Consider the following 25,057-nt stretch of genomic DNA (forward strand, 5'->3'; position numbering starts at 1 on the left):
TAGTTGTCAGCTGGAATAGCAGGAGGCTGGCTGGTGAGGCATCTCCCACTGTGTGTGGTTATAGGGTCTCTCAGGTGGCCCCTGTGTGTGGGTTAGTTTGGGCTTCCTCACCACATGGGTAGCTTCAGAGGTAGAATTTTTTATGAGGTGGCTCAGGGCCACCAGCTAGTTGTTCCAAACTGCCTTTTATGACCTAGCCTTGGAAGTCATCACAGCATCACTTTTGTCACATTATTCAGTCACCTCTCCATTTAGAGAATGTCACAGATTTTGTTGACATTTAAAATTGCCACCTCCCACCTCAAGAAGCCCAGCTGGTGTGGGAGGCAAGACTACCAAAAATAAGCTGCCCCAGGTAGATGGCCATGGGATTTCAGGGGAAGGGGGTGGCCTTTGAATTAGTTCTGGGATTTTGACATTTGGAATGGCATTAGCAGGTTCCAGTAGGAACAAAAGTCTGTGAACAGTGATTGCTTGATTGTAATCAGATTTGACTAAAGGGGGAGGAATAAGCAGAGGCCAGAAATGTGGGCCAGGTCAAGGAAAGCCCAATTAAGAAGCTTGGAAAGGGGGAGGTAGCCGGAAAAGTAATGAAAGCTCCTTCCAGCCAAAAATAATTAACATTGAAGAGATAGTGGCCTTTCCTTCTTGGCAATGGCAACACCTAACCCCCATCCTGAGCATGTTATTACAGTTTACCTCAATCTCCAGTTTGGAAATACCAGGTAGTTATAAGAAGATTACTGAAATATAGCTTTAATAATTGCTTGGAACATCACCTAAAATAAGCCAGGTACTATGCCAGGTTCTGAAGGCAGATAATGAACTTACTGGTGTCTGAACGAAGCACAGGCTCCTGGAAACACCTGTATAGATCAGCAGGATGCTGCCCCAGCATTCTTTCACATCAACATCAGCCCACCCCCAGTTTGGAATTAACTGGTGGGAGCTACAGCCGGGTCCAGTGCAGCTTTCTGTGACCATGGACATGTTCTATAATCTGTGCTATCCAATTCAAATGCCACCTAACCACATATGGCTACTGGGCACATGAATTGTGACTAGGACTAGAAATGTATTTTAAATTCATTTAAATAGCCACATGTGCCTGGTGAATACTGCATTGGACAGCACAGGTCTAGATGAAGGACTTCACAAGAGAAATATGAACCAAGTGCTTGGGATGTGCTACGGGACTCAACAGTAATGGGGCTAGCCACATGTGAATGCTGTCCTGACTCAGGCTTACTGGCCAGATCCAAGTGAGTCAAGGTCATACTAGAGTCTACATGCCCCAGACAGACTCCTGCTGAAATATACTATCCAAGACCCTAAACCGAGGGACACTGGCAAACGAGCCCATCTGGGAGAAAACAACTAGGTTGGTGAGAGGATTCACAGCTGTGTCTTAGGTAGATAATGAGGGGGTTAACCTTCAGCCATTAAACTCCCTTCTCAAATGAAAATGTCCACAGAATCCCACTCTAGATCCCGGCGCTATAACCCCCTCAGCCATTAAACTCCCTTCTCAAATGAAAATGTCCACAGAATCCCACTCTAGATCCCGGCGCTATAACCCCCTCAGCCATTAAACTCCCTTCTCAAATGAAAATGTCCACAGAATCCCACTCTAGATCCCGGCGCTATAACCCCCTCAGCCATTAAACTCCCTTCTCAAATGAAAATGTCCACAGAATCCCACTCTAGATCCCGGCGCTATAACCCCCTCAGCCATTAAACTCCCTTCTCAAATGAAAATGTCCACAGAATCCCACTCTAGATCCTGGCGCTATCTCAGTTCAAGGCAGGGCTGTGTGCCCAGTGGCTGTGCCTCCTCAGCCCTACAAATTTCAAGGAAATTCCTCAACCCTTCCAACCTCACTCCAAACTACAACACATCTTGAGGTCAATAAAGAAGCTTCACATAATACAGTTTGAAACAGAAATTTATTCTCAGAATAATGCACAAAAGCACAGGTTGAGGCTACTGTTGGGAGGCTTCCCTCCCCTTCCTCTTGCTCCTCCCCCTCCTCTCTGAATGCCAGGGAGAACACAGTTGAAGGAAACATGCAATCACAAACAATGATCAACTCTAAAGACAAAAAGGTTTGGTCCAAAAGAACTCAACATAATTAATCCAATGACTGTGAAGAGCTTCACTGAGTAGGATTATATTGCAGATGTAGTGTTTCCACAGGGTGGCTCTTCAGTGCACCAGCGGGGCCTGCTTGAGGGAGATGAGGACTGAACGCATGCGGGAGACGTCTTTGGCCTGCTTGCTAGACTTGGGGTTAAAGTCACACAGCCGGGCCACCCGTTCCCACTCAGTGCCTGGGGATGACTCGTCAATGTCATTTACAAAGGCTTCTTCTGCTGCCCTGGAAGCAACAACAAAATATGTTGGTTTATGTAGAACCCCCTTTGAGCAACCTGGTGGCTGCCTTGCTACACAAGCAACTGCCTGTTTGTCCCTTTCTTAATGGCATTCTGGCTTTCCCAAGATAACAGTCCCTGGCCCAGGTCAGACTCAGGTAGACACGTCGCTGGCTCTCCTAGGCACAGCGTGCCCAGACCACTGTGTAAAATGTTGGAATACAGGTGTTTGGTTCAGGGCTCACTACGTCTCTCTGTCTGGCTGTCTCTGCTCCTGTGGAGCATTAATAAAACAAGTCCTTAGCCAGCTACACACTGCTTTTATTAACAAGAACAAAGCAGCAGGCTGGTCAAGAACTTGAGTAGTTTATGCTGGGCTGTACTGAATTTCAAGGAAATTTAGAGACTTCTAAAAGCCCACAGATCATTGCACAATAGCCTCTAGATTTATTCCTAAGGCTGGAGAGAAACGGGGCAGATCAAAAGGAATTCAAGACAAAGCTCCCATGCTAGCAGGCACTAGAGACTAAAGCCATTCTGGAAGGGGGTTTGTTAGGACATTCTCCAGTCAGCCAAAAGTTTGCCATTTTCCCTCCAGCCAGGTGCCTTGGGGCCACTCAGGGCACACTGGCAGGAGAGCCAACGTGAGTTGCTTTTTGGCAGGATGCTGCTCCAACATTCTTTCACATCAAGGTCAGCCCACCCCCAGTTCGGAATTAACTGGTGGGAGCTACAGCCGGAAAGGACAGCAGTAAGACACACTATATTCATCTACTCCAACAAGCATCACGGGCAAAGCAAAAGCAATGGAGATGACTGGTCTGTAGGGACGGAGGGGTGGCACTATCACAGGGATGGCCGTGGCAAACACCGCTGAAGCCCAGAGCCACTACAACACTGCGACTTCATGGCACACACAGTTAGGGGCAGTGAGAAAGGTTTACTTAACTGTTCTAGGCTGTAGCAAGGATGGTTTATGTTTGTGCTTAAAGGTGAAGAGAAGAAAAGAAACGAGAGAAACTTTAAGTCAGATATAGAAAATGAGAATGAGCTCAATGCAGATGGTCAGTAAGCTGGACATGCCCTTGCCACTCTATCTGTGCTTAGGGACGTGCAGCTGGCTTTGCTGGCCACCCAGCTGCCCAGCAAAACCAGACTCGACCTTTCCAAGTCTCCATTTCTACTCCAGAGAGAATGTGCAGAAATCAAATCAAACACCACCTGTAAGTCCAGCATTTCACAAGTCTCACTGCAAATGCATCTGGGGGCCCAGGAAACCCAGTTCTGTCTTCTAAGGGGATGAACATCTCAAGGTCATAGGCCCTGAGAGGCTCTACAGACCTGAGCTCATCGTCCACCTTTTACAGGTTCCTCTCCTCTTCCATTCCACCCTTACTTCTCTTGTAAAGCCAGCCCTAATTTTTAAGGAGGAGACAATGAGAACTGTTTCTAGCTCTTCAGCAACACTGCTTTGATAACAGGAATCGTTTTAAAAAAAAAAAAAAAAAAAGAAAAACACCTTCTCCAGCGAAGATGCAGGTTTCTTTTGAGGGGTCTGGGGGAGAAGCCCAAGTGGCCCATATCAGACACTTCAACTAACCTATCCTGATCTCAAAGCTGGGGGCTTCCCTGTGCTAGGAGACAGGACATCAGAAGCTGACCACTAAATAGCAATTTCTGACATGCGAGACCGCAGAAGAACAATTATAGACACCCATTGGAGACAACCTCCTCTGCTCTGGACTCTTCTGCCTGAGGGAAAAGCAAATGACCCCACATCGTTTGAATGAACCAAGTATGGAAAATGCTGCCCCGCAGCTCTGACTTTGGCAATGCAAGGTGCTGCTGCTCACTGGCTCCTAACCTCTTAGGACTGCCACCTGCTCCCAGGTGGGGAAACCTCCTTCCCACCTGAGGCAGGCAGGCAACAGGGCATGGCAGCAGTGACAGCAGCAAGAGCAACAGGGCCGAGTTTCCCCGAGCTTCAAACCCTTCCCAGATAAGATCGCAAATGACACATTTTGAAAGTAAGTTAGCTTTCTTCCTTCCAAAACCCCCAATATGAAAAATGGTCATCAGAGGATGCAGGGAGTCACAATTCTGGAAGATTCATCAACGGATCATACCCCACTTATCAATTCTTAGGCAGCCCCCAAAATGCCAATTTGAAATAATTTAAAAAGCAAAGCAACTTGTGACATAAAAGGAGCATTAACTCTAAACAAAAAGTAGAGAGAATCACAAGAAAAAGGAATTAGTTTTGCAACATACACATAACCAATCACGTCAGCGAAGGGTTGTTTGTAGAAAGCTTCATCTGCCACCCTAGACAGCAAGAGGTCCAAAAGGCAGGCAAGCAGGCAGGAAAAAAGAGAGAACATTGAGAAGCAGAAACATCTAAAATCCACAATTGAGGTGCAACTGTGCTCTGAGGAGCTGCTCCCAAGGCTCCTTCCTAACCCCCGTGAGGCTTCCAGCGCTGGAGACTTCAGCAGGACTGGTTTCCCGCTGGTCTTCCGACATGGGGATTGCTCCACGACAGAGTGAGTACTGCCAACTTCATCCCTTTGGCTTACCCCAGCAACATGGGCATTTATTAAGCACCCAATTATGGACTAAGCCCCTTCACATACATTATGTTGATTCAATCCTTAACTCTAACAACCTATGACCCTGACTGTTCTCACCCCCACTGTACAGATGAGGTAACTGAGGCTTAGAGATGAAACAACTTACTCGGCTACACCACAGTGGCAGCATTCAGGACTCACAACCAAGGCAGCCTGGCCCTAAGTCCAGGGCTCTTTCTACTACATAGCCATGCTTCTCCCTGCTGGTGTGTGCCCAGAAAGCCACGCCACCTTCCTGCCTATCTCAGTAAATATCACCGGGCAGGAATGCTGCCAGACACCAGATGCGCTAGGACCCAAAGCCAGTTTTATCTTGGATTATCTAACTACTGCTTCCCCACACTGGCTGGGTGGGATACATTTTCAGAATCCTGGAACACATTTGGTCATTTTAAAATCTCAACCTTACAGGAAAAAACGGCTGGAGGCGAGTGGTCTGGTGGGAAGAACACTGGACTAGGATCCTGGCCCTGGCTTATGTTGTTTCTGAATATGGCTCTCTGCTCAAGAAGCGGGTACAGTTTCTGAATATTTTTACACCAGACTCAATTGGCTTTGACAAGGCGCAGCCCAGAATCCAGAACTTCATCCCTTCTTAACTCTCAATGTGGCAGGGCTCTCAGACAGGAAGGAGGGGGCAGACTGGGTGGAGAAATTTTTACAGCAGGGGCCAGGCTGGCTTTGACTGTTGCCCTGGACTGACTCCCTGGGCTCAGCCAGCCCACTCTTGTCCACTGTGGCTGGGTAGGGAACCTCACTCACAGAGTCTTACCCTGTCCTTTGTCAAGTCAATTTGGGGTGGGCGAGGGGAAAGACATTTTTCAAGGATAACCATGCCTGGTCATTAAGCTAACCTCACATATTTATCTGAAGGCAAATTCTAGTAATTTTAATTTAAGTTAATTTTGAAGCTCACACATGCCCTTCCTTCTTTCCCATTTTGGTTTACACACAGGAGGTGTTTTGTGGGAATTTAAAGAAAGCAAAAAGAGCAGGCTGATTGTAACTTAAAGTGACTCAGCAGGAAAACAGAGTTGTTTGTGGGCAGAATGAGTGGGAGGAAAAGGCAAGGCAGGCTGGCTTATAAAGCCACAATCCTTTTAGTTTACACAAAGGGCTAAACCTGATCGATTTCAACTTGGGTTTCCCTCCACAAGAAGAGTAGAGGTTTCACGACTCCTGTCAAATCATCACTAAGACAACAAAGTTTGAATGTCAGGCTCTTGCTCCTTTGCAGCTAGCCCAAGACCAAAGCTCCTCAGTCACAAGCATATCCCCTGTCAGGGTTGCAGGCCCAGAACAAACAGAAAATCAGACACACACACAGGTGGCCCTCCGCTTGTCTTTCACTTGAAAGTAGCAATCCTCAGCCAAGGCAGGAAGAGGCTCAGGGAGGCTCGGGAGACGGGAGGGAAGAGGAATGCCTGCCCCAGGACAAGCTCTGGAGGCATGAATACAATGCAGAACTTCATTCCATAAACAGCCTCAAAGTGGGCATAGAAAAAAATATTTGTCATCTCTGAGAACTGTGCGTTCCCCAAAGTTTCTCAAGCCTTGAAACAGCTGACAAGCACAAGTGCTACCTGTAATAGGGTAAATGTTCTGGGGTTGTTCTTGACGCGCAAACTCATCCAGCTGCAGGAGTAAGTCACTGCTCTGGCTGGCTCCTATGAAAAGGAAATTCTTTTCCATGGCTGTCACTGAATAATTCATAGCTCTTGTGCCATGACACTGAGGCCCCAACTTGGGATAAAAGTAGGGAGATGCAGTCTGGGGACTGACAATAGACTACAGATTGTGCAGGGCAAGAACCATGTCTGCCGGCCACACACCAACCCCCAGTGCAGTACCAGGCGCGATGTGCTCCTACTGCTTTGGTGACCGAGTGGTGAGGCAGCTGGAAGGCAGGAGGCCTGAGGATGCTCTCACAATTAACTGGATGCCCTTCCTGTCTCCGAGTTTCCTCTTTCAAACTTCTCACCTTTCTGCCTTATCTCTCGGGTCCCCTTAACATCCCAAAGAGAATCATACTTGCTTGAAATGAGCACCCCGTTTTCTTTTTGAGACCGAGTCTCACTGTCACCCAGCCTGGAGTGCAGTGGCGCAATCTCAGCTCACTGTAACCTTCACCTCCCGGGTTCTAGTGATTCTCCTGCCTCAGCCTCCCGAGTTGCTGGGATTACAGGCACATGCCACCACGCCCGGCTAATTTTTGTATTTTTAGTAGAGATGGGGTTTCACCATGTTGGGCAGGCTGGTCTCAAACTCCTGACCTCAAGTGATCTGCCCGCCTCAGCCTCCCAACGTGCTGGGATTACAGGTGTGAGTCAAGGTGTCTGGCCTCTATTTTCTTTTCTAAAAATATTCACTCTTTACCCATAGACAGATAACAAGGACGAATTACTTTATACATCTAAATGGGACCTATTCCTTTGAACTCAAGTTTAGAGTCAAACATGGATGGAGGGGGGAGTAGTCAGCAATATAAAAATATCCAAGGGAGGGTGTAGACCCTTGGAAGAAGTCCCCCAAAGTGACTCTCAAATGGCTCCCACCTCCAACCAGTGAAGAATCACTGGAATAAAGTGTAAAAGCCATCTCTTCTGTCCTAGAGCCCTGCTGACAATGGCTAGTGTGCCACTAGCTTTATGCTCTCAGGGTCAGCCCTGTGCTGCAAGGTTCCCACAAGGCAAGTGACCTGCTTCCTAAACAGCTCTACATTCTCAGTGAGTGGTGGGAAAGTCCCCTTTTCTCTCTGGAACTTAAGAGGTTCATCTGTGAGACCAGCTTACCCAGCATTTTACAGTTCCAAGTAAAGAAAGGTACCAAGGCCCAAACTCAATGCCTGGAGGGACTAAACTTTTTAAGACTAAGCTCCTAAAAACAGGTGTCATTACTCCCTCTGAGAACAATGGATTCTATATACAGAGAGTATCCCTTTCTTGACAGTTTAGCAAAACTTCCTTGAAAAAATTTCTGCAACAGAAAGGCTGTTACCAACATATTCATTATCTAAGTTTGAAAATTTGCGTGTCAAGTTCCTGAAGCATCACAGATCCTGTGCAGGGAGGGTTGGCATGGCTACAGTACTTCAAACTAAACTCAAGTGCCAGGGCCGCCGGCTAGGGGAGTTCCCAGGGCTCACAGGGTGCTCGTACACAGTCCCCACCTGGCTTTACTGATCTGAACTTGCACCTGGGAGAAAATCATCTTGAAGGAGCAGAGGACACAGGAGCCTGGACCTGTCAGCACCACCTACTGACCACAGGCTCGACAACAGCCCCACGTAGCTGATGGAAGCCATCACCACTGGCAACCTAGCCTGCACACCAGACAGCAGTCCCACAGAACTCCACATGGAACCTGACAGGCACTCCTTGAGCACACCGCCCCAGAGGAAGGTGACCAGAACGCAGGCTCAAGCTGGAATTCAATGAGCTGAGGGGCTGCTAGTAAACAAAAGAGAGTCCAACTGATCTGTCATACTTGACCCACAATGGCACTGGCTGGCTGGCAAAGCCATTAGCTCTCTCTCCTGCCACATCTCTGTCTAACAGAGCTGCCAGAGATAAGGGCACTTAACCCAACCTGCTTCCTGCCTCTGTGTACAGGAACCCAAAGCTCTACCCTGAAAATTAAAAATATCCCCAGGCCCAGTCTGGCCCGTTTATACACTGAAGTGAATGGACTGACTATTCGGTGAAAGTTGGGCTCTGAAGCTGCCTGCCCTGAAGGAAGCAACACCACATATCCTCTCTTTGCTGCTTCCAAGAAGGGCTCAAAGTGCAGGGCATTAAAGCCCAGCTGCTGGTGGGTGGTGATATGAGAATGAAAGCATTCTTCTCCTCACAACTCCTTAACCATCAGTAACTAAATAAAATCTATTTCAAACAGTATTTTTAATAAGTCAATTCAAGACTTTTTAAGGCACAGATAAGTACCCACAGAACCCTCAATTCTAAAGTAATTATGCTGGAACATTCTTGGCTGTCTAATTACAAAGCACATTTTCCTGCCAATGGACCCCTTCATGAAGGGGTTTTCAGAGGGCAGGGCTATATTTAGGATACTCAATAGGACCAAGTCTATAATCATATCCAAAGTAACTAGATCTGGGTGTATTCATGACACCCAGCTTTCATTTCAGGGTTCCATGAAAAGTAACTTTTCCCTTGGCTGAATCACATCATTTATTAACCAAACTCTCAGAGAGCTAAGCTCAGTACAGCTGGGATGGCTAAACAATAGGGTGAATTATGCTCACAAAACCTGAGAGACTTGCTACCTGTTTCAAGCACTTTCTTTAAAAACTGCAGACATTTCACACTAAAGGAGGCAGAAGACAAAAACCTAGATTGGATGCTGAGAATGGATTTGATTCAATTTTGGAAAACAAAATGTGCTACAACCACCATGGACTGACCTGTTGTTTGCTTTTGTTTTCTGTAGCTGCTCGTCCTGTCTTGCATACCACTCTTCTAGCTCCTTTATTGCCTTTTCTTTCCACTCTGCTTCTTGCTTCCGAGAATTGGCATCTTTGAAGGGAGAGAAGAGAAAGACAATACAACTGAGGCAAAGTGCAAACTGAAGTTCATCAGTTTATTTTGGTCTTAATGAACTTACAGTGGATGCAGGTCCACGTTTATGTGCATGTTGGGGGAGAAGAGGAGGGAGGGGAAAATAAACTTCTGTTTTCCCTGTTTGCACAACCAACTCTGATTTCAGTACTTCTATTCCTTTCCACAGTCCTATTCCTGGATCCTATTCCTGGTCTTATCCCAGTCCACTGACATCTTAGTGGGTCATTAGTTTTGTTTTGTCTTGTTTTTGGCAGAGCGAAAGAGGAGGCTGTATGTGGAAATACTGACTTTTATTAATAATAAGAAAAAAGCCATCTGGGCACCAACGGGGGGAGAAACAATTATAGATGATTCTTCACCAATGCTGCCAATATTTAGTTCAGAGTAGGGTATTCATCTTAATCTTTTAACTCTTCTCCCAAACTAGTCCATATTCTAGGTTTGACAATGGTTTTGTGGAACACAAGGTGGCACTCTAATAACTAAGTATGGTAGAAGCACTTCTGTAAAGCAGGGTGCTATTAGGACAATTACCAAAAGTAGAGATGATTCAGGAACCAGAGAATGCTAGAACACAGAATATTAGCACTAGAGAGGACCACAAAGCATCTACTCCTAGTTTGCAGAGTGTGTTTGTGGCAGAGCCAGGGCAGAGCTACAAAAGAAACTCCACTGGAGAGAAGTGCAGGGGGTAGAGGTATGGGATCATTGTTAACAGGTAACCTAAACGTTCTAGAAATGAGAGCAAGAAAATGCGCACCTAGCAGGTTTGCTAGATTGGATTCTCAAACATGAAACATGAAGTTTCTGAGGACTAAATATGGTTTTCCCACAAGGGAAAGAGACATACATCAGTAAATGGTGAGAGATAAAGAAATACATGCCAGCTGGTCGTGGTGGCTCACACCTGTAATCCCAACACTTTGGGAGGCCAAGGCAGGTGGATCATCTGAGGTCAGGAGTTCGAGACCAGCCTGGCCAACATGGTGAAATCCTGTCTCTACTAAAAATACAAAAAATTAGCTGGATGTGGTGGCATGTGCCTATAATCCTAGCTACTGGGGAAGCTGAGGCAGGAGAATCGCTTGAATCTGGAAGGCAGAGGTCGCAGTGAGCTGAGATCGCACTACTGCACTCCAGCTTAGGGAACAAAGCGAGACTCCATCTCAAAAAACAAAAACAAAAAAAACAAAAAAAAGAAATAAATGTCAACATGTCATAGCTACTGAGGCAGCTGACCCTTTAAGTTAACCTGATACTTCACTTTAAACAAGTTCTTCTGGATATTCTATCTGGCAGGTGTTTTACAGACATCTAACTCAATCTTTACAACAATCCCAAGAAGGTAAATTCTGATCCCATTTACAGCAGTGAGGAAAACTAAAGCTCAGAAAGTTTGAGTGAACTTCCTAAAGGTTATAGTAAGTGACAGATCCAAGATTCAAACCCAGATCTGGCTCTAAAGCTTACCCTTTGCTTACCTCATTATGCTTCCTCCAAAGGGAGGGACAGAAAGGGAGGCAAGCCTAGAAATAATCACAAAATGTGACTAGAAAGTGGCCACCAGTGATCTGGACAGAGTTTTGAAAGTGCAGAGCAAGAGCCCAAACTGTAATTAGTGTATTTGAGAAGGACAGTAGAAAGCAGTAGTGGCGTCAAGTAACTACTAGAAGGGATGAAAAATGAAGCATTCTTGGGCATTTTTAGGGCCTTTGCAAGAAAGGTCTTACAGTAACAACATGCAAAAGGCTGTGTGTAACCATAAGAAAAAGCCTAATAGCAGCTAGAAACTCCCCCAAGTTTCAGGTTAGAAAGAACATTCATCTTGGTATCTAATTTGTCGGAAGGTCATCTATCATTCAGAAGAATCATTTTCTCAGATTTTTCACTGATGACTGTAAAGTATACATAGTAAACTTGTTTTGGTTTTGAGATAGGGTCTCTTGCTCTGTGGCCCAGGCTGTAGTACAGTGGTGCTATCACAGCTCACTGCAGCCTCAATCTCTCAGGCTCAAGTGATCTTCCCACCTCAATCTCCTAAGTAGCTGGGACCACAGGTGTGCACCACCAACCTCAGCTATTTTTTTTTCCTTTTTTTTTTTTTTTTTTTTTTTTTTAGTACAGATAGGGTCTAACTATGGTGCCCAGGCTGGTCTTGAACTCCTGAGTTCAAGTGATCCTCCCACCTCAGCCTCCTAAAGTGCTGGGATTACAGACCTGAGCCACCCCACCCAGCTCTACAGTAAACATCTAACATGTGTCTATCATGGCATGAAGCATGGGTGTGGAATGGAAGATGTTATGCTGCAATGAGAAGCCGTGGGCTGGAAGTGCCATGTGGCAATACCTAATTTAAAATGTAAGGCCCCCTTTACAATCGTGGTGAAATTACTTCCAAATAATTACCTTTTTGATTGGACAGTATTTTCTATGTATTTTGATGTTCACTTAAAATTTATTATACATTAGGTCTAAAATATAAAATTTATCTCTGAAAAATTAAATAAAAATGGTGACCTGCTGAACAGACTGTGGTGACTGTATAAAACAGTACATTTAAATTGGTCTTCTGGCTTTTGCAGCTTTAGTGCCACTGCAATACTAATTTAGAATTCTTCCCCTCAGAGGATGAAGAGGAAGAGTCCCCTTAGACAGCAAAGCACACTCACAGGTGCCTTCCATTCTGGCCACCCTCGTTACTGGTCATAGAAAAGAAAATTACTTGAGAATGTAGCCAGCAGCTAGACTGAAAACCACTGGCACCAGTTCTCTATTTTTGGCATCGTGTGCTTTCTCACAGTTTTTGCAAGGAAAAAAGGTGAAATTGAAGGAACACCTTGTTCATGAACCAAGTGAATACAATTCAGTTGGAATGCAAGGCCAAATGTTTTACTTCTCTCAAAAAAGCACTTTGAATTAAGAAAACAGTTCATAAGAGTATTCCCCAAGTACCCAATTTCATAATTGAAAAATTAAATCTTTCCAGACGCCAAAGTAGACTCTCTCCATGGAGAAGAAAAACTGCTAGAGCTTGGGGGAAACTATGAGCCAAGATCGTGCCACTGCACTGCACTCCAACTTGGAGTGGTTTGGGTTCTGTAAATTTGGGTTCTGTAACATGAAAGATACTCCAGCAGTACTAAGACCAGCTAAATCTTGGCTCTAAGCATACTCAAAAGACACAAAGAACAAACAACGACCAAAGCTGTTAGGACCTATTTTCATCTTCCTACAGCTCCACTGTCCAATATGGTAGCTACTAGCTACATGTGGCTACTTCAATGCAAATTTATTAAAATTAAAGAAAATTTAAAATTCAGTTTCTCAGTCACACTTGAAATGTGAAGCCACACTTCAAGTACTAACAGTCACATGTGGTTAGTGGCTACCATACTAGACAGTACACATAAAGAATATTTCCACCAAAGAAATTACTACTGAATGGTGCTATAAAGGTTCAAATATTAAGTGTGTTCTTTGTTCTGAAAGTCACCTAAATTGCACTAGAGAGATAAAAGGACTAGAGAGATAAATGATCTGGCATTAATTGGCTGTGTCATCTGGGTCATGTCCCTTCCTATTTCTGGGTGTCAGTTATCCCATCTGAAAAATAAGGACTCATGTTTTCACCAGTTTAACAGTTCCCAAGAGGGAATAATACTGCTGACACTGTGGTTACATAGGAGAATGTCATTATTTCTAGGAGGTGTACATTGAAATATTTAGACATGAAGTATATGATGTCTTTATCTTAAAGTAGGTCAGTCAGAACAATTTGTGTATGTGTGTATATGTCTAAAACATATCATTTATATAAAGATAACCCAATATGGTGAAATATTAATTACTGATTCTGGGGGTGCACACATTTATTTTCCTCTTCTTTCAGTTGTTCTGTAAAGTTGAGAAAAGATGAATCTTAAAGTCAGCTGATTAAAAAAAGAAAAAACAAAAGGCCACAATGTGGATTATGTCCTCACACTCTGCATACTTCTCCAATCCACCATGTATAGACACAAGTCTCCCCTGATCATGAACCAACAGGTGACACTCTGTGTACACATCTCTTTATCAAACGCCAGGCCGTGTGGCTAGATGGTCATGCGCACTAAATGTTTAGAAAGCAATGTGGCTGATGGGGATGCGTAGTGACTTTGAAGCAAGGCAGACTTCAGCTGAAATTGTGGCTCTTACCATTTCTTAGCTGAGTATTCCAAATACTTATTCTACCTCTCCTCCGCTTTTCTTACCTGTAAAACTTACCTTACAGAGATATTAAGGTAGGAAAAACAAATTGTACATTTTTCCTAACATACCTCATTTTCCTCATGTTACCTTAAATTAATTCAGCCTTCAAATGAAAAATGGAGGCTGGGCGCAGTGGCTCACACCTAGAATCCCAGCACTTTGGGAGGCAGAGGTGGGCGGATCATAAGGTCGGAGATCGAGACCAGCCTGGCCAACGTGATGAAACCCCATCTCTACTAAAAATACAAAAAAAAAAAATAGCCAGGCATGGTGGCGGGCGCCTGTAGTCCCAGCTACTTGGGAGGCTGAGGCAGGAGAATGGTGTGAACCCGGGAGGTGGAGCTTGCAGTGAGCGGAGATCGCACCACTGCACTCCAGCCTGGGTGACAGAGTGAGACTCCGTCTCAAAAAAAAAAAAAAAAAGAAAAACGGACTGTGAAAGTCCATGGACATGTGAAACTTGAATCTTTCAAGTTTACACAGCACCCTATAAACACCACCTGAGGCTACTCTTGAGGTCAGTAATAGCATCACTATGCTCTTCCTGTGAGAGGATCTTGGGGCTCTCCGGCTACTCTACTCCTCACACAATGGCCTATGATTAGGCATCTCTGGGCAGGTAGCCTTGTAACCTTCAGGCTGAGAAGATATCTTCCCAAAGATCAGACAATGACACCGGTTAATCTGAAGTAAAAAGGAATAAAAGTAGAGTCCAGGTCAACTACTCCACTGAAAACAGATACCCAAAGACAGAAAGGGATTCCTTACCAAGGGCTTCCAAGCGTTCCATTTGCTCTTCTCTCCATTTACGGATACTTTCAGGCTCTGACTGCAATCGATCCACTTGTGAAATAGCTGCGTAACTGTCTGTTGGACCATTACTTTCCTTAACACAAAACACAATTGTCCTATATTAATACCAAAAATTCCTTCCTAAAATGCACTTCACCTGAGTTAGAACCCCTGGTTCTTTTTTTTTTTTTTTGAGACAGAGTTTTCACTCTTCTCGCCCAAGTTGGAGTGCAGTGCAGTGGCACTATCTTGGCTCATTGCAACCTCCGCCTCCCAGGTTCAAGCAATTCTCCTGCCTCCACCTCCTCCCAAGTAGCTGAGATTACAGGCGCCCGTCACCACGCACAGCTTATTTTTGTATTTTTAGTAGAGATGGGGTTTCATCACGTTGGCCAGGCTGGTCTTGAACTCCTAACCTCAGGTTATCTGCCCACCTTGGCCTCCCAAAGTGCTGGGATTACAGGCGTGAGCCACCACACCCGGCCAGAGCCACCACAAGCAACCAGTCAGAACCCCTGTTTCTAACAACAATGGTGGCTGCTGTAAAATGTTAAAGGATTACCTTAAAAGCAACAACATAGGCCAGGCACGGTGGCTCACGCCTGTAATTCCAGCACTTTGGGAGGCTGGGGTGGGTGGATCATTTGAGGTCAGGAGTTCCAGACCAGCCTGGCCAACATAGTGAAACCTGTCTCTACTAAAAATACAAAATGAACCAGGTGGTAGTGGCGTGTGCCTGTAATCCCAGCTACTGGGGAGACTGAGGCAGGAGGAGAATTTGCTAGAACCTGGGGAATGGAGGTTGCAGTGAGCCAAGACTGCACCACTGCACTCCAGTTTGGGTGACAGAGTGAGACCCTGTCCCACCCCCCCAAACCCCCCCCCCCAAAAAAAGGCAACCACATAGAACAGGTGCAGTGGCTCACGCCTGTAATCCCAACACTTTGGGAGGCCGAGGTGGGCGGATCACTTCAGCCTAGGAGTTCAAGACCAGCCTGGCCAACATGGTGAAACCCCATCTCTACTAAAAATACAAAAAATTAGCCAGGCGTGGTGGCGTGCACCTGTAATTCTAGCTACTCAGGAGGCTGAGGTGGACGAATCGCTTGAACCCAGGAGATGGAAGTTGCAAATGAGATGAGATCGTGCCACTGCACTCCAGCCTGGGCAACAGAGACTGTCTCAAAAAAAAAAAAAAAAAAAGACTCAAATAAATGTTAATCTTTACAGAACTATTCCATGTGCCACTCACTGAACTAAGGAACATTACCAGGTTAACCTAATCAGACTATAAACAAAGATGGAAGAAGAACTATTTAAAGTATTAGTACTAACTTACTGCACTTAACACAGTGTCATTTGAAGAGTAGTTTCTTTAGAATAAAGGTGGTAACACTAGGGGCAGGTAAATAACATTTTAAAACAGTTCTCTTTTTATCAATGCTACCTCTCTTTAAATCTTTCCACTTTGGTAGATAACATACCAGCCAGTAATACATCCAGGAAAGTCAAAGGACTGGGGTTTCTTTCTAGGTCAATTAAAATCACAGGAAAGGAAAACTCTCAATCACTATCAATGAATAGAATCAGAGTACTCTGTACCTGGTAGTATTCACCATTCATTACTCCATCAACAGCATCTGCAAGACATAAGGTTTTGGTCTATCAATAAAGACTGGTCAAACACTGGGCCAAAGGGTTGTACAGCAGAATACAGCATTATATGCTGTATGAACCTTGAGCTACTAAATGCTATTCCTGTGGTAGGTGCTATATACAACAAAATAATAAAACCAAGATGTGCTTATATACAAACTTCACCAAAATGTGGACACATCTGTCCTCAAGCTCCCAAGTCCAAAACCTTTTGATTTTGTTTTCTGTTTTCTATTTTACAGTGGTAACAAATGGAAGACTGGCAGAAGAGTCTCAGAGAACAGTGTTTCTCTATGAAAGTTCTGCAGAAGAAAAAAAAAGTGTGGCCTGGAATCACCCATAGTGAGCAGAGACCTGCAGCTTCATCTTTGAGATAGTCTTGCTCTGTCGCCCAGGCTGGAGCACAGTGGCCCAATCATGGCTTACTGTAGTCTCGACCTTTTTTGGGCTCAAGTGATCCTCCCACCTCAGTCCCCACGGGAGCTGGGATTACAGGCATGCGCCACCACGCCTGGCTAATTTTTCTGTTTTGTAGGGAGGGGATTTCGCCACGCTGCCCAGGCTGCTCTCGAATTCCTGGACTCAAGCGATCCACCCACCTCGGTCTCCCAAATTGTTGGATTACAGGCATGAGCCACCATGCCTGGCCTCTCACATTTTTCTTAATTTTCCTAGTTGACTTTTACTCCTATATGTCAGTACAAAAATGAGTTTCTTGTAGTTCATTATGTCAGTGGCCTTTTACTACTTTAAGCCATGTGCCACCTACCTATATAGTTTTTAAAGCATTCTATAAAGTTTGGGAAATATGAAGTTTATCAAACTAGTGAAAGTATGGGGGAAGCATATTCAATTTCACCTCTGTAATAAATCCCTTGGTGCAGAATTGCTGGGTTACAGCCGGGCGCGGTGGCTCATGCCTGTAATCCCAGCACTTTGGGAGGCTGAGGCGGGAGGATCACTCAAGGTCAGGAGAGACCTGCCTGGCCAACATGGTGAAACACACCTCTGTATACTAAAAATACAAAAATTAGCCAGGGTGGTGGCACTGAGCCCATAATCCCAGCTACTCAGGAGGCTGAAGGAGGAGAATAGCTTGAACCCGGGAGGCAGAGGTTGTAGTGAGCCAAGATCGCGCCACTGCACTCCAGCCTGAGCAACAGAGCGAGACTCCATCTCAAAAAATCAAAAAACAAAAACAAACAAAAAAGACGAAGAAGAAGAAAAAAAGGAAAAAAGGAATTGCTGGATCACAGGATATGTATTTTATTTTTTCTGAGACAGAGTCTTGCTCTGTTGCCCAGGCTGGAGTGCAGTGGTGCCATCTCGGCTCACTGCAACCTCCGCCTCCTGGATTGTTTAAGTGATTCTCCTGCCTCAGCCTCCTGAGTAGCTGGGACTATAGGTGTGAGCTATCATGCCCAGCTAATTTTTTTTTTTTTTTGGTAGTTTTAGTAGAGACGGGGTTTCACCACGTTGGCCAGATGGTCTCGAACTCCTGACCTCTGACGATCCACCTGCCTCAGCCTCCCAAAGTGCTGGGATTACAGACATGAACCACCGCACCCAGCCAGGATTTTATTTATTTTATTTATTTTATATTTTATTATTTTATTTTATTTTATTTTATTTTGGACAGAGTCTCACTCTGTTGCCCAGGCTAGAGTGCAGTGGCGCGATCTCGGCTCAATGCAACCTCCACCTCCCAAGTTCAAGCGATTCTCCTGCCTCAGCCTCCCGAATAGCTGCAATTACAGGCTCATGCCACCATGCCTGACTAATTTTTGCATTTTTTAGTAGACAAGGTTTCACTATGTTGGTCAGGCCGATCTCGAACTCCTGACCTCAGGTGATTTGCCCACCTCGGCCTCTGAAAGTGCTGGGATTTCAGGCGTGAGCCACCGCACCCCACTCAGGATACGTATTTTAAAGACTTCTAAAACCCTACCCACTTGTTCCTATTAGTCTACCAGTTTATAGTACTACTGGCAGCAGAAGTGCCCCATTTCTTAGACCTTCCCTGATACTAGCGACTGTGCTTGATCATGTTTTAAAATTTTTGCTAATTTGATAACGGAAAAAAAACTCATGGTGGCTTTGTTGTGCCAATCTTATTTCCAGTAAGGTAATCACATACCCAACATCTGATTTTCTTCTTTACTGAATTTTCTGAGTTTGCCTATTTTCCTGCTATTTTTTGATCTCTAAGTATTCGCTCTGTATTAATAGTCAAGTATTTTCCCTAGTTTCTCTTTTGATTTGGTTTATGGAATTTAACACCCGGAATGACTTAATTTGTGTATGTAGACATGATCAACTTTTTCTTTATGATTTCTGTATCTGCTTTTATGCTGAAGGCCTTTCCTATTATGAGGCAGACAAATATTCACTTTTGTTCTTTTATTTTTTAAATGTCTCTCTTTAATCCACCTGGAATTTATTTTTGTGAAGACATAAGAGTGAGATAGTTTTAAATCCTAGATCCTACAATGACTAGTCTGGCCAGGGCTACATTATGGTTAATATAGTACAGCTGACATACCAACTATCCACTAATATAGTCCAGCCCTGGGCTAGAATATGAGAGACTTCGATCACTACTCCATATGCAAAACAAGAAGCAATCCTCATCCCACGTCTCCTTAAAAAATCACATGCTGTCTGTCTGAAGACTCCTCCAGACCCACTGGCATCTGCTTTCCTCTTTATTAGTTACTGTATTACTGCACTAACATTCTTACAAGAATCAACAACTGGCTCAAGCCAAGGGATCGTCTGTTGCTGTGGAAACATGCAGAAAGGACATGTAGGGCCTTGACTTACTAGGATAACTAAACTAAGCAACACGATGCTTCAGAAGGAAACTTTCTAGGGCCTTTCAGGAACTCCAGACAGAAAAAGGGCCAAAGTTTTCAAAGTGAAAGACTGTCCCAAACCCACCTTCAACTTTCCACATTCCAGAAACCTTTGAAGTCAAGCAGACCTAGGTTTGAAGCTGCACTTGAGCCATTTATTACCTTGCTACCTTAGGGACACTGCTCAACTTCCACACTGATCCATTCTCATCTGAAATATGACACTAACACTTAACCCGCGGAGCTACTGCTGGTATCTGAAAGTGTACCGGTATACGGCAAATGTGCAGTATAATTAACTATCACTCATGAGATTTCCCTAACCTTCCCTCCACCACTGCTACCAATAAAATTACTTCTCCAGAAAGCTTCACTTTAATTCACCTGTGTCTCTTTTTTCTCCTACAAGAACTAACTTGTCACCAGGTGCAGTGGCTCACGCCTGTAATTCCAGCACTTTGGGAGGCCGAGGCGGGTGGATCACCTAAGGTCAGGAGTTTAAGACCAGTCTGGCAAACATGTTGAAACCCCATCTCTACTAAAAATACAAAAAGTTAGCTGGGCATGGTGGTGGGTTCCTGTAATCCCAGCTACTCAGAGGTTGAGGCAGGAGAATCACTTGAACCCGGAAGGCAGAGGTTGCTATGAACCGAGATTGTGCCATTGCACTCCAGCCTGGGCAATAAGAGCAAAACTCCATCTCCCCCCGCCTCCCCACCCAAAAAGAAAGAAGTAATTTGTCAAAAACATAACAAATAGGCCGGGCACAGTGGCTCACGCCTGTAATCCTAACACTTTGGGAGGCCGAGTCAGGAAGATCACTTGGGGTCAGGAGTTCGAGACCAGCCTGGCCAACATGGTGAAACCCCGTCTCTAAGAAAAATACAAAAATTAGCTGAACATGGTGGTACACACCTGTAATCCCAGCTACTTGGGAGGCTGAGGCAGGAGAACTGCTTGAACCCAGGAGGCAGAGGTTGCAGTAAACCAAGATCACACCACTGCACTCCAGCCTGGGCGACAGAGCGAGGCTCTGTCTCAAATCAACAAAACACCGTAATAGTGCCTCACTGCAGTACTCTGTCTGTGGCCTGTCTCTCCTGTTCTCTTCCCCCACTCAGCCCTCATGATTGAGAGCTTTTCAACAGCTCTACTTGTGCTGCCTCCTTCAAGACCACCTGTTCTTCCTCAATATCCCCCCCAGCTGGTTACCTCAATATCACTTCACCCAGCTGGTTACTTCCTGCCTCTAAACCTATGTCTCTTTTTCTGGATCTCTTAACAACCAAGGGAGTCATCCAAGGCTCAGCCCTAACCTCTCTGGTTTTTGCCTGTGCCCATCCTCCATAGGAGCATTCCGCAAGGCTGGGGGCCAGTTTAGTTTCCTCTCATCAATCTGTCATAGCTGACTGCCTATATACCTCTGTATAATACATCAGAAAGAGAGCTCCCGCCTAAAACCTCTCAATTTACTCAGTACACTTCAAAGCCTAAAGGCCTTGTAACTCCTTTCTCCCACTAACAGTAGCTGGAATTCACTGGATACTTACTATATAACTGTAAGCACTTTATAGACACTCTTTAATGTAATCCTAAAGATGCCACATAGCATTATAAATTATATTATGCAACTTTTACAAAGGAGAAAACTGAGGCCGGGCAGTGGTGGTAGTTATATACATTGAGATCACAAAGCTAAACTCACACTCAAGCAGTTTAGGATAGCATAGAATCTTAACCACTGGAGCATATCCTAAAAAAAAAGAAAGAAGGAAAAAGAAAACTAAGAGAGAAAAAGTGTCCAATCAGTTCTCTAATCCCCAAAGGAAATGCTGACCACTGCATATTACCAACCTCAATTACACTGTCAGGAATCTGGCTTTAAGTCACCAAATGCTTAGTTCACTAAGAAAGTCCTTCCTAGGAACTAAGTCAGCAACCATTTCTTTCCTTCCCTTTGCTGAAGGCTTGATGCACAAAGGACGCAAGTATCCAACTCTATTCTCTTCCTTTTACTTTCCCTAACTGCCTGTCACCAAGATCTGTCAGTTCTACACAGGACCCTTGGATCTGACATTTTTGCCCATTTCTCTGTCAAACGTGAGCATCTACTACATGTCAGACACACTGCTAAGTAGTGGAGATAAAACAGTAAGGGTAACACTGTCCTTGAATCAGGACAATCTTCCAACTATAGATCTTGGGTCCTGCTTCTCCCAAATCTGTTCTACCTGGGACAGCCACAACTGCCTGTCTCTTACCGCACCACACCCCGGCTAAAACAACTAAACACTACAACAGAATGTGGTAGACTTGGGGCTCATCTATTAACTCGTGCTTTTTAAAGCAAGTTATTTCTCTCTAGGATTGTTTCTCTTCTACTAAACGAGGAAGGTAAACTAAGGATCTAAGAAGTCAATTTTAAAATTCTCAGACAAATGTTAGAGACCACCCAATGAAAATATCTCCTAATCACTTAAGGCCAACTTCATCTCGCAATCACAGTCCAGTTCAGTCCAACCTACTTGCTATAAAGTTGCATATTTGGGCATATTACATGTTCCCACTAAGTTCTTATTAGGGGACTGATTTGCTTAGGAAGCAACATGGTGCAGTCAAAAACTCAGAGGCTGCAAACTAGCAGCACCCTCCCCAATCCATCCATCGAAAGGTTCTGCCTGGCTGGCATAGTAACTTGAGATTGCTGGGTCTGAATGCCTTTACACAGAGCACTACTATAGTGCACCAAAGTCCCAGTCTCCAACACTTCTACTGTCTCATGTCAAGTCAGCTTCTCTCGTATATGTTACCTACTTGGCCCCTTAAGGTTTGAAATCAGATTAGTGTAGACACTACTCCTATATGCCCCAATAGTGCGCTATTCTCCCTTAGTTGGAAATTTTTAAGTGAATGAAAAGCCATATTTCATTTCTTCTGGCTGAATTTCCTACTTCTCTGTATTATTAAATAGGTCTTTTCCACTCATGATCCTAAGGATCACACACAGGTAAGCATCCAAAAGTCAAACTGCCATCCTACCTGCCCCATTTTTACTTGAGTTTGGCTGAGAACATTCTCTATTCACCTCTTCATCCCTCCCCGATTGGTTTAGGCTAATCGTGGGTTCTACTTAGGCACTATTGCCTACCAAAGCTGTTCCCAGAGGGAGAGCTCCGTAAGTCCTAGCTGTAAATCAATCGCTCAACCATGGTAAACTCCTATCCCGCTTGGCAGTTCTTTCTCCAGACCTAGACCATCTTTCCTGAGTTCCCTACTCACTCCTTCCTCCTCGTAATCCAACACTCTGTACACCTTAAGTGCTTAAATGCTGAACTGCATTGCTACTTTTGTTTGTATCTCTCAAAAAACAGTATTTCCATTCTTATTTTTTTTCTGCCCTCCTTTTCTAATAACTGGAGTTCTGTGCTCGGCTCAGACTTGCTTATAAGTCTGGAAAAACTGCGCCAATGCGGTTGCTTCAGAGACCGGACTAAAGGCACAGCAAGTGCTTAATGAAAAGTTGCTGAATTGAACGGGCTTCTTCCGGCTCCGAAGCCTGCCACCCTATACTTGCTTTCTCGCTCCGCCCGCGCCCAGAAGCACTCAAACACGCTGAGAACCGAGCAGGCTTCTCGAGCCTAGGTTTCTGCATGACTGGGCCAGGGTCTCGTTTCCTCTTCGCACTGCTCCCTAACCTCCTAATTCAGCAAGGAGCACAAGTCACACAGAACCTCTCGGACCCACTGTGGGCCGAGTTTCCAGACAAGTCCTCTCGCCCCAAACGCGACCGCACTCTCACCCGGACCCCCCGGCGGCTCGCCGTGCGGCTGGGGCCCGGGGGCGCCGCCGTCCAGGATGGCGAAGGCCTCGTCGTTCTCGATGCCCGCAATTTCGCTCTCCTGCTGCGCCAAGAAGGCCGCGGCCGGGTCTTCTTCGCCGGCGCCGGCCACTCCGTTCCCCAGCGCGGGACCGCCAGGGGCGCCAGCAGGGGCGCCGAATGGATCCAGCTCAGCCATGGCGGGCAATTCAACGGCACGGACACCAACGGTGAGAGAAAAATCAACCGACCCACCGACACCACACCCGGCAGCCACCGCTGTGGTGCCGACTGGGAGAGGAGGACAAGCGGGAGGAGGGAGAAGGGGGAAGCGGAAGCCCTACCAGTGTATCCGGTCGGTCTAGGCGGTGTTGGAGAGCCAAAAAAGGAACAACCAATCAGAGGACAGCAATGGTTCAGGAGCTACCCAATCAGCAAGTGGAGGGGCGGGCCCCCGAAAACAACTCGTGACTGGGGTAGCGCGGGAGGTGAAGGAGGTGAGCTGCACGGGCCCCGGGAGGCGGAAGTGCTGCCTGACAGGGAACGTCCTACCGTCCCGGCCTGCTGGAGCTGGACTGACCAGGGACGGCCACCCCTGAGGGGACTCGAGTGCTGTACTGGGAGGTGAGGTGAAGTTAGGCGGCGACGATTGGCCGATTACTAAAGAGGCATGCCACTTAGGCTTTCTGAACCTCAGTTTCCTCATTCTTAAAATGGAAACAAGAACCCTGCTCTTGCCCCCCTCCCGGGATTGTTAGAAGATTGAATCCTTAAAAAACGAAGAAGAAGAAGAAGAAGAAGAAGAAGAAGATTGAATCCTTTTATGTGTTTGCCCTGGCTTTATAAATTTAAAATATTTAACTCTTTCAGCCAGCCTGGATTATTTGCTCCCTTAGAGCCCACAGATTTACTGTAATTGATCAAGTCCACTCCGATTTTTCTCGCCCATAAGTATTTTTATTTAAAAATGAATATATCTTATTTTCTTCAACGAAGCACTTTTGCAGCCATTACGTCTTTTCAGAGCTAGACAGAAGTTACTAAACCTGGAAAATTCCTTAAGGATCACTTGCTTCAAAGGGAAACACGGTGGCCCTGCTGTTCAAGGGGCGTCAGTCACCCAGGGAGTCAGTGACCAAGAGGAAACGCCTGTCTCCTGGGGACTTCCAAGATACTAGCTACAGTCTCTTGTGTTTACACCTTTCCTCGCTAAGGACAGCAGGAAAAAGAAAGTTCAGTGTTTCTTTTTAAATCGGGGAGATGTTAATAGCTACATGGCTGATTTTGTCTACACCGTAGAAATAACAGTGATTCCAGTTAATCATGCTCATGTTGAGGGGGTGCGCTGATGCAGGGGCCACCAGAAGACCTCCTTCACCACCACCACCACCCCCCTAAGAAATGAAAAGCCAAAAAAAGAAACTAAAAAACCAGCCAGAGGTCAACAAGAAGCTTCCAGAGATAGCAGGGGACAAGAAAGTTTTTTTTTTTTAAAAAAAACGCACATATCTTTGATGACAAAAAAAAGGGATAGTTATGAAGGAAAAATGAAGCAAATAAAAACTATTTAAAGCCTATGTTTACTTAAAGCATAATTTTAAAGTCATTTAAAGTACGAGCTATAGGAAAGTATTGAAGAAAAACATTTAAGAAAGTTAAAATGTTAGGGTCTGCAATTGATTCTGTTTCCCCTGTCTGTTGTTTTGTGCTCATCCCTAACATACATTTTCAACAGTGCATGAAGTATTTTCACATTAGCCTTGACATAGTCTCATGAGGAAGAGAGGGGCAGGGACCACTATGAGAGAGCCCAAGGAAGACAACTTTTAGTTGCTCACAACAGTAGTAGCTCTGGAACAGACAGCATTCTTTCTGGGGAAATGCATGACTTTGGGAGAAGCTCTCCTGTGATTCCCTTGCTAGAGGAGGCATTACATATTATGCAAAAGCAACAAACATGTATACACTCAGAATTGGAGGAATAGCTGATGTATTTACAGATGGTTTCACAGAGGTGGCTTGGAGCTCAGTTTTGAAATATGGGTAAAATTTAGAAGTCAATAATGAGGGTCTAATGTTAGTGTCATGTAAAAGTTCAGAGGTGGG

At 45.1% G+C, this 25,057-nt stretch overlaps 1 protein-coding gene across 4 annotated transcripts; it reads right to left on the minus strand.

Annotated features, from left to right (window-relative positions):
• Nucleotides 1-1,928: 1,928 nt before the first annotated feature.
• CLTA (clathrin light chain A) lies at nt 1,929-23,244 on the minus strand. Of its 4 annotated transcripts, XM_005581320.2 has the most exons (7): nt 22,934-23,244; nt 16,226-16,263; nt 14,600-14,717; nt 9,427-9,538; nt 4,645-4,698; nt 3,323-3,358; nt 1,929-2,378 (listed from the first exon to the last, which is right to left on the minus strand). In XM_005581320.2, exons 1-7 carry the CDS (start codon nt 23,148-23,150, stop codon nt 2,207-2,209), a joined length of 747 nt encoding a protein of 248 aa, XP_005581377.1. In that variant the 5' UTR covers nt 23,151-23,244; the 3' UTR covers nt 1,929-2,206. The 4 variants fall into 4 exon arrangements, with proteins under 4 accessions (XP_005581377.1, XP_005581379.1, XP_045230394.1 ...); XM_005581322.2 differs by lacking the exon at nt 4,645-4,698; XM_045374459.1 differs by lacking the exon at nt 3,323-3,358.
• Between the last annotated feature and the right edge of the window lie 1,813 nt (nt 23,245-25,057).

The sequence above is a fragment of the Macaca fascicularis genome, chromosome 15 (genome assembly GCF_037993035.2).
Source record: "Macaca fascicularis isolate 582-1 chromosome 15, T2T-MFA8v1.1".
Classification (NCBI taxonomy): Eukaryota; Metazoa; Chordata; class Mammalia; order Primates; family Cercopithecidae; genus Macaca; species Macaca fascicularis.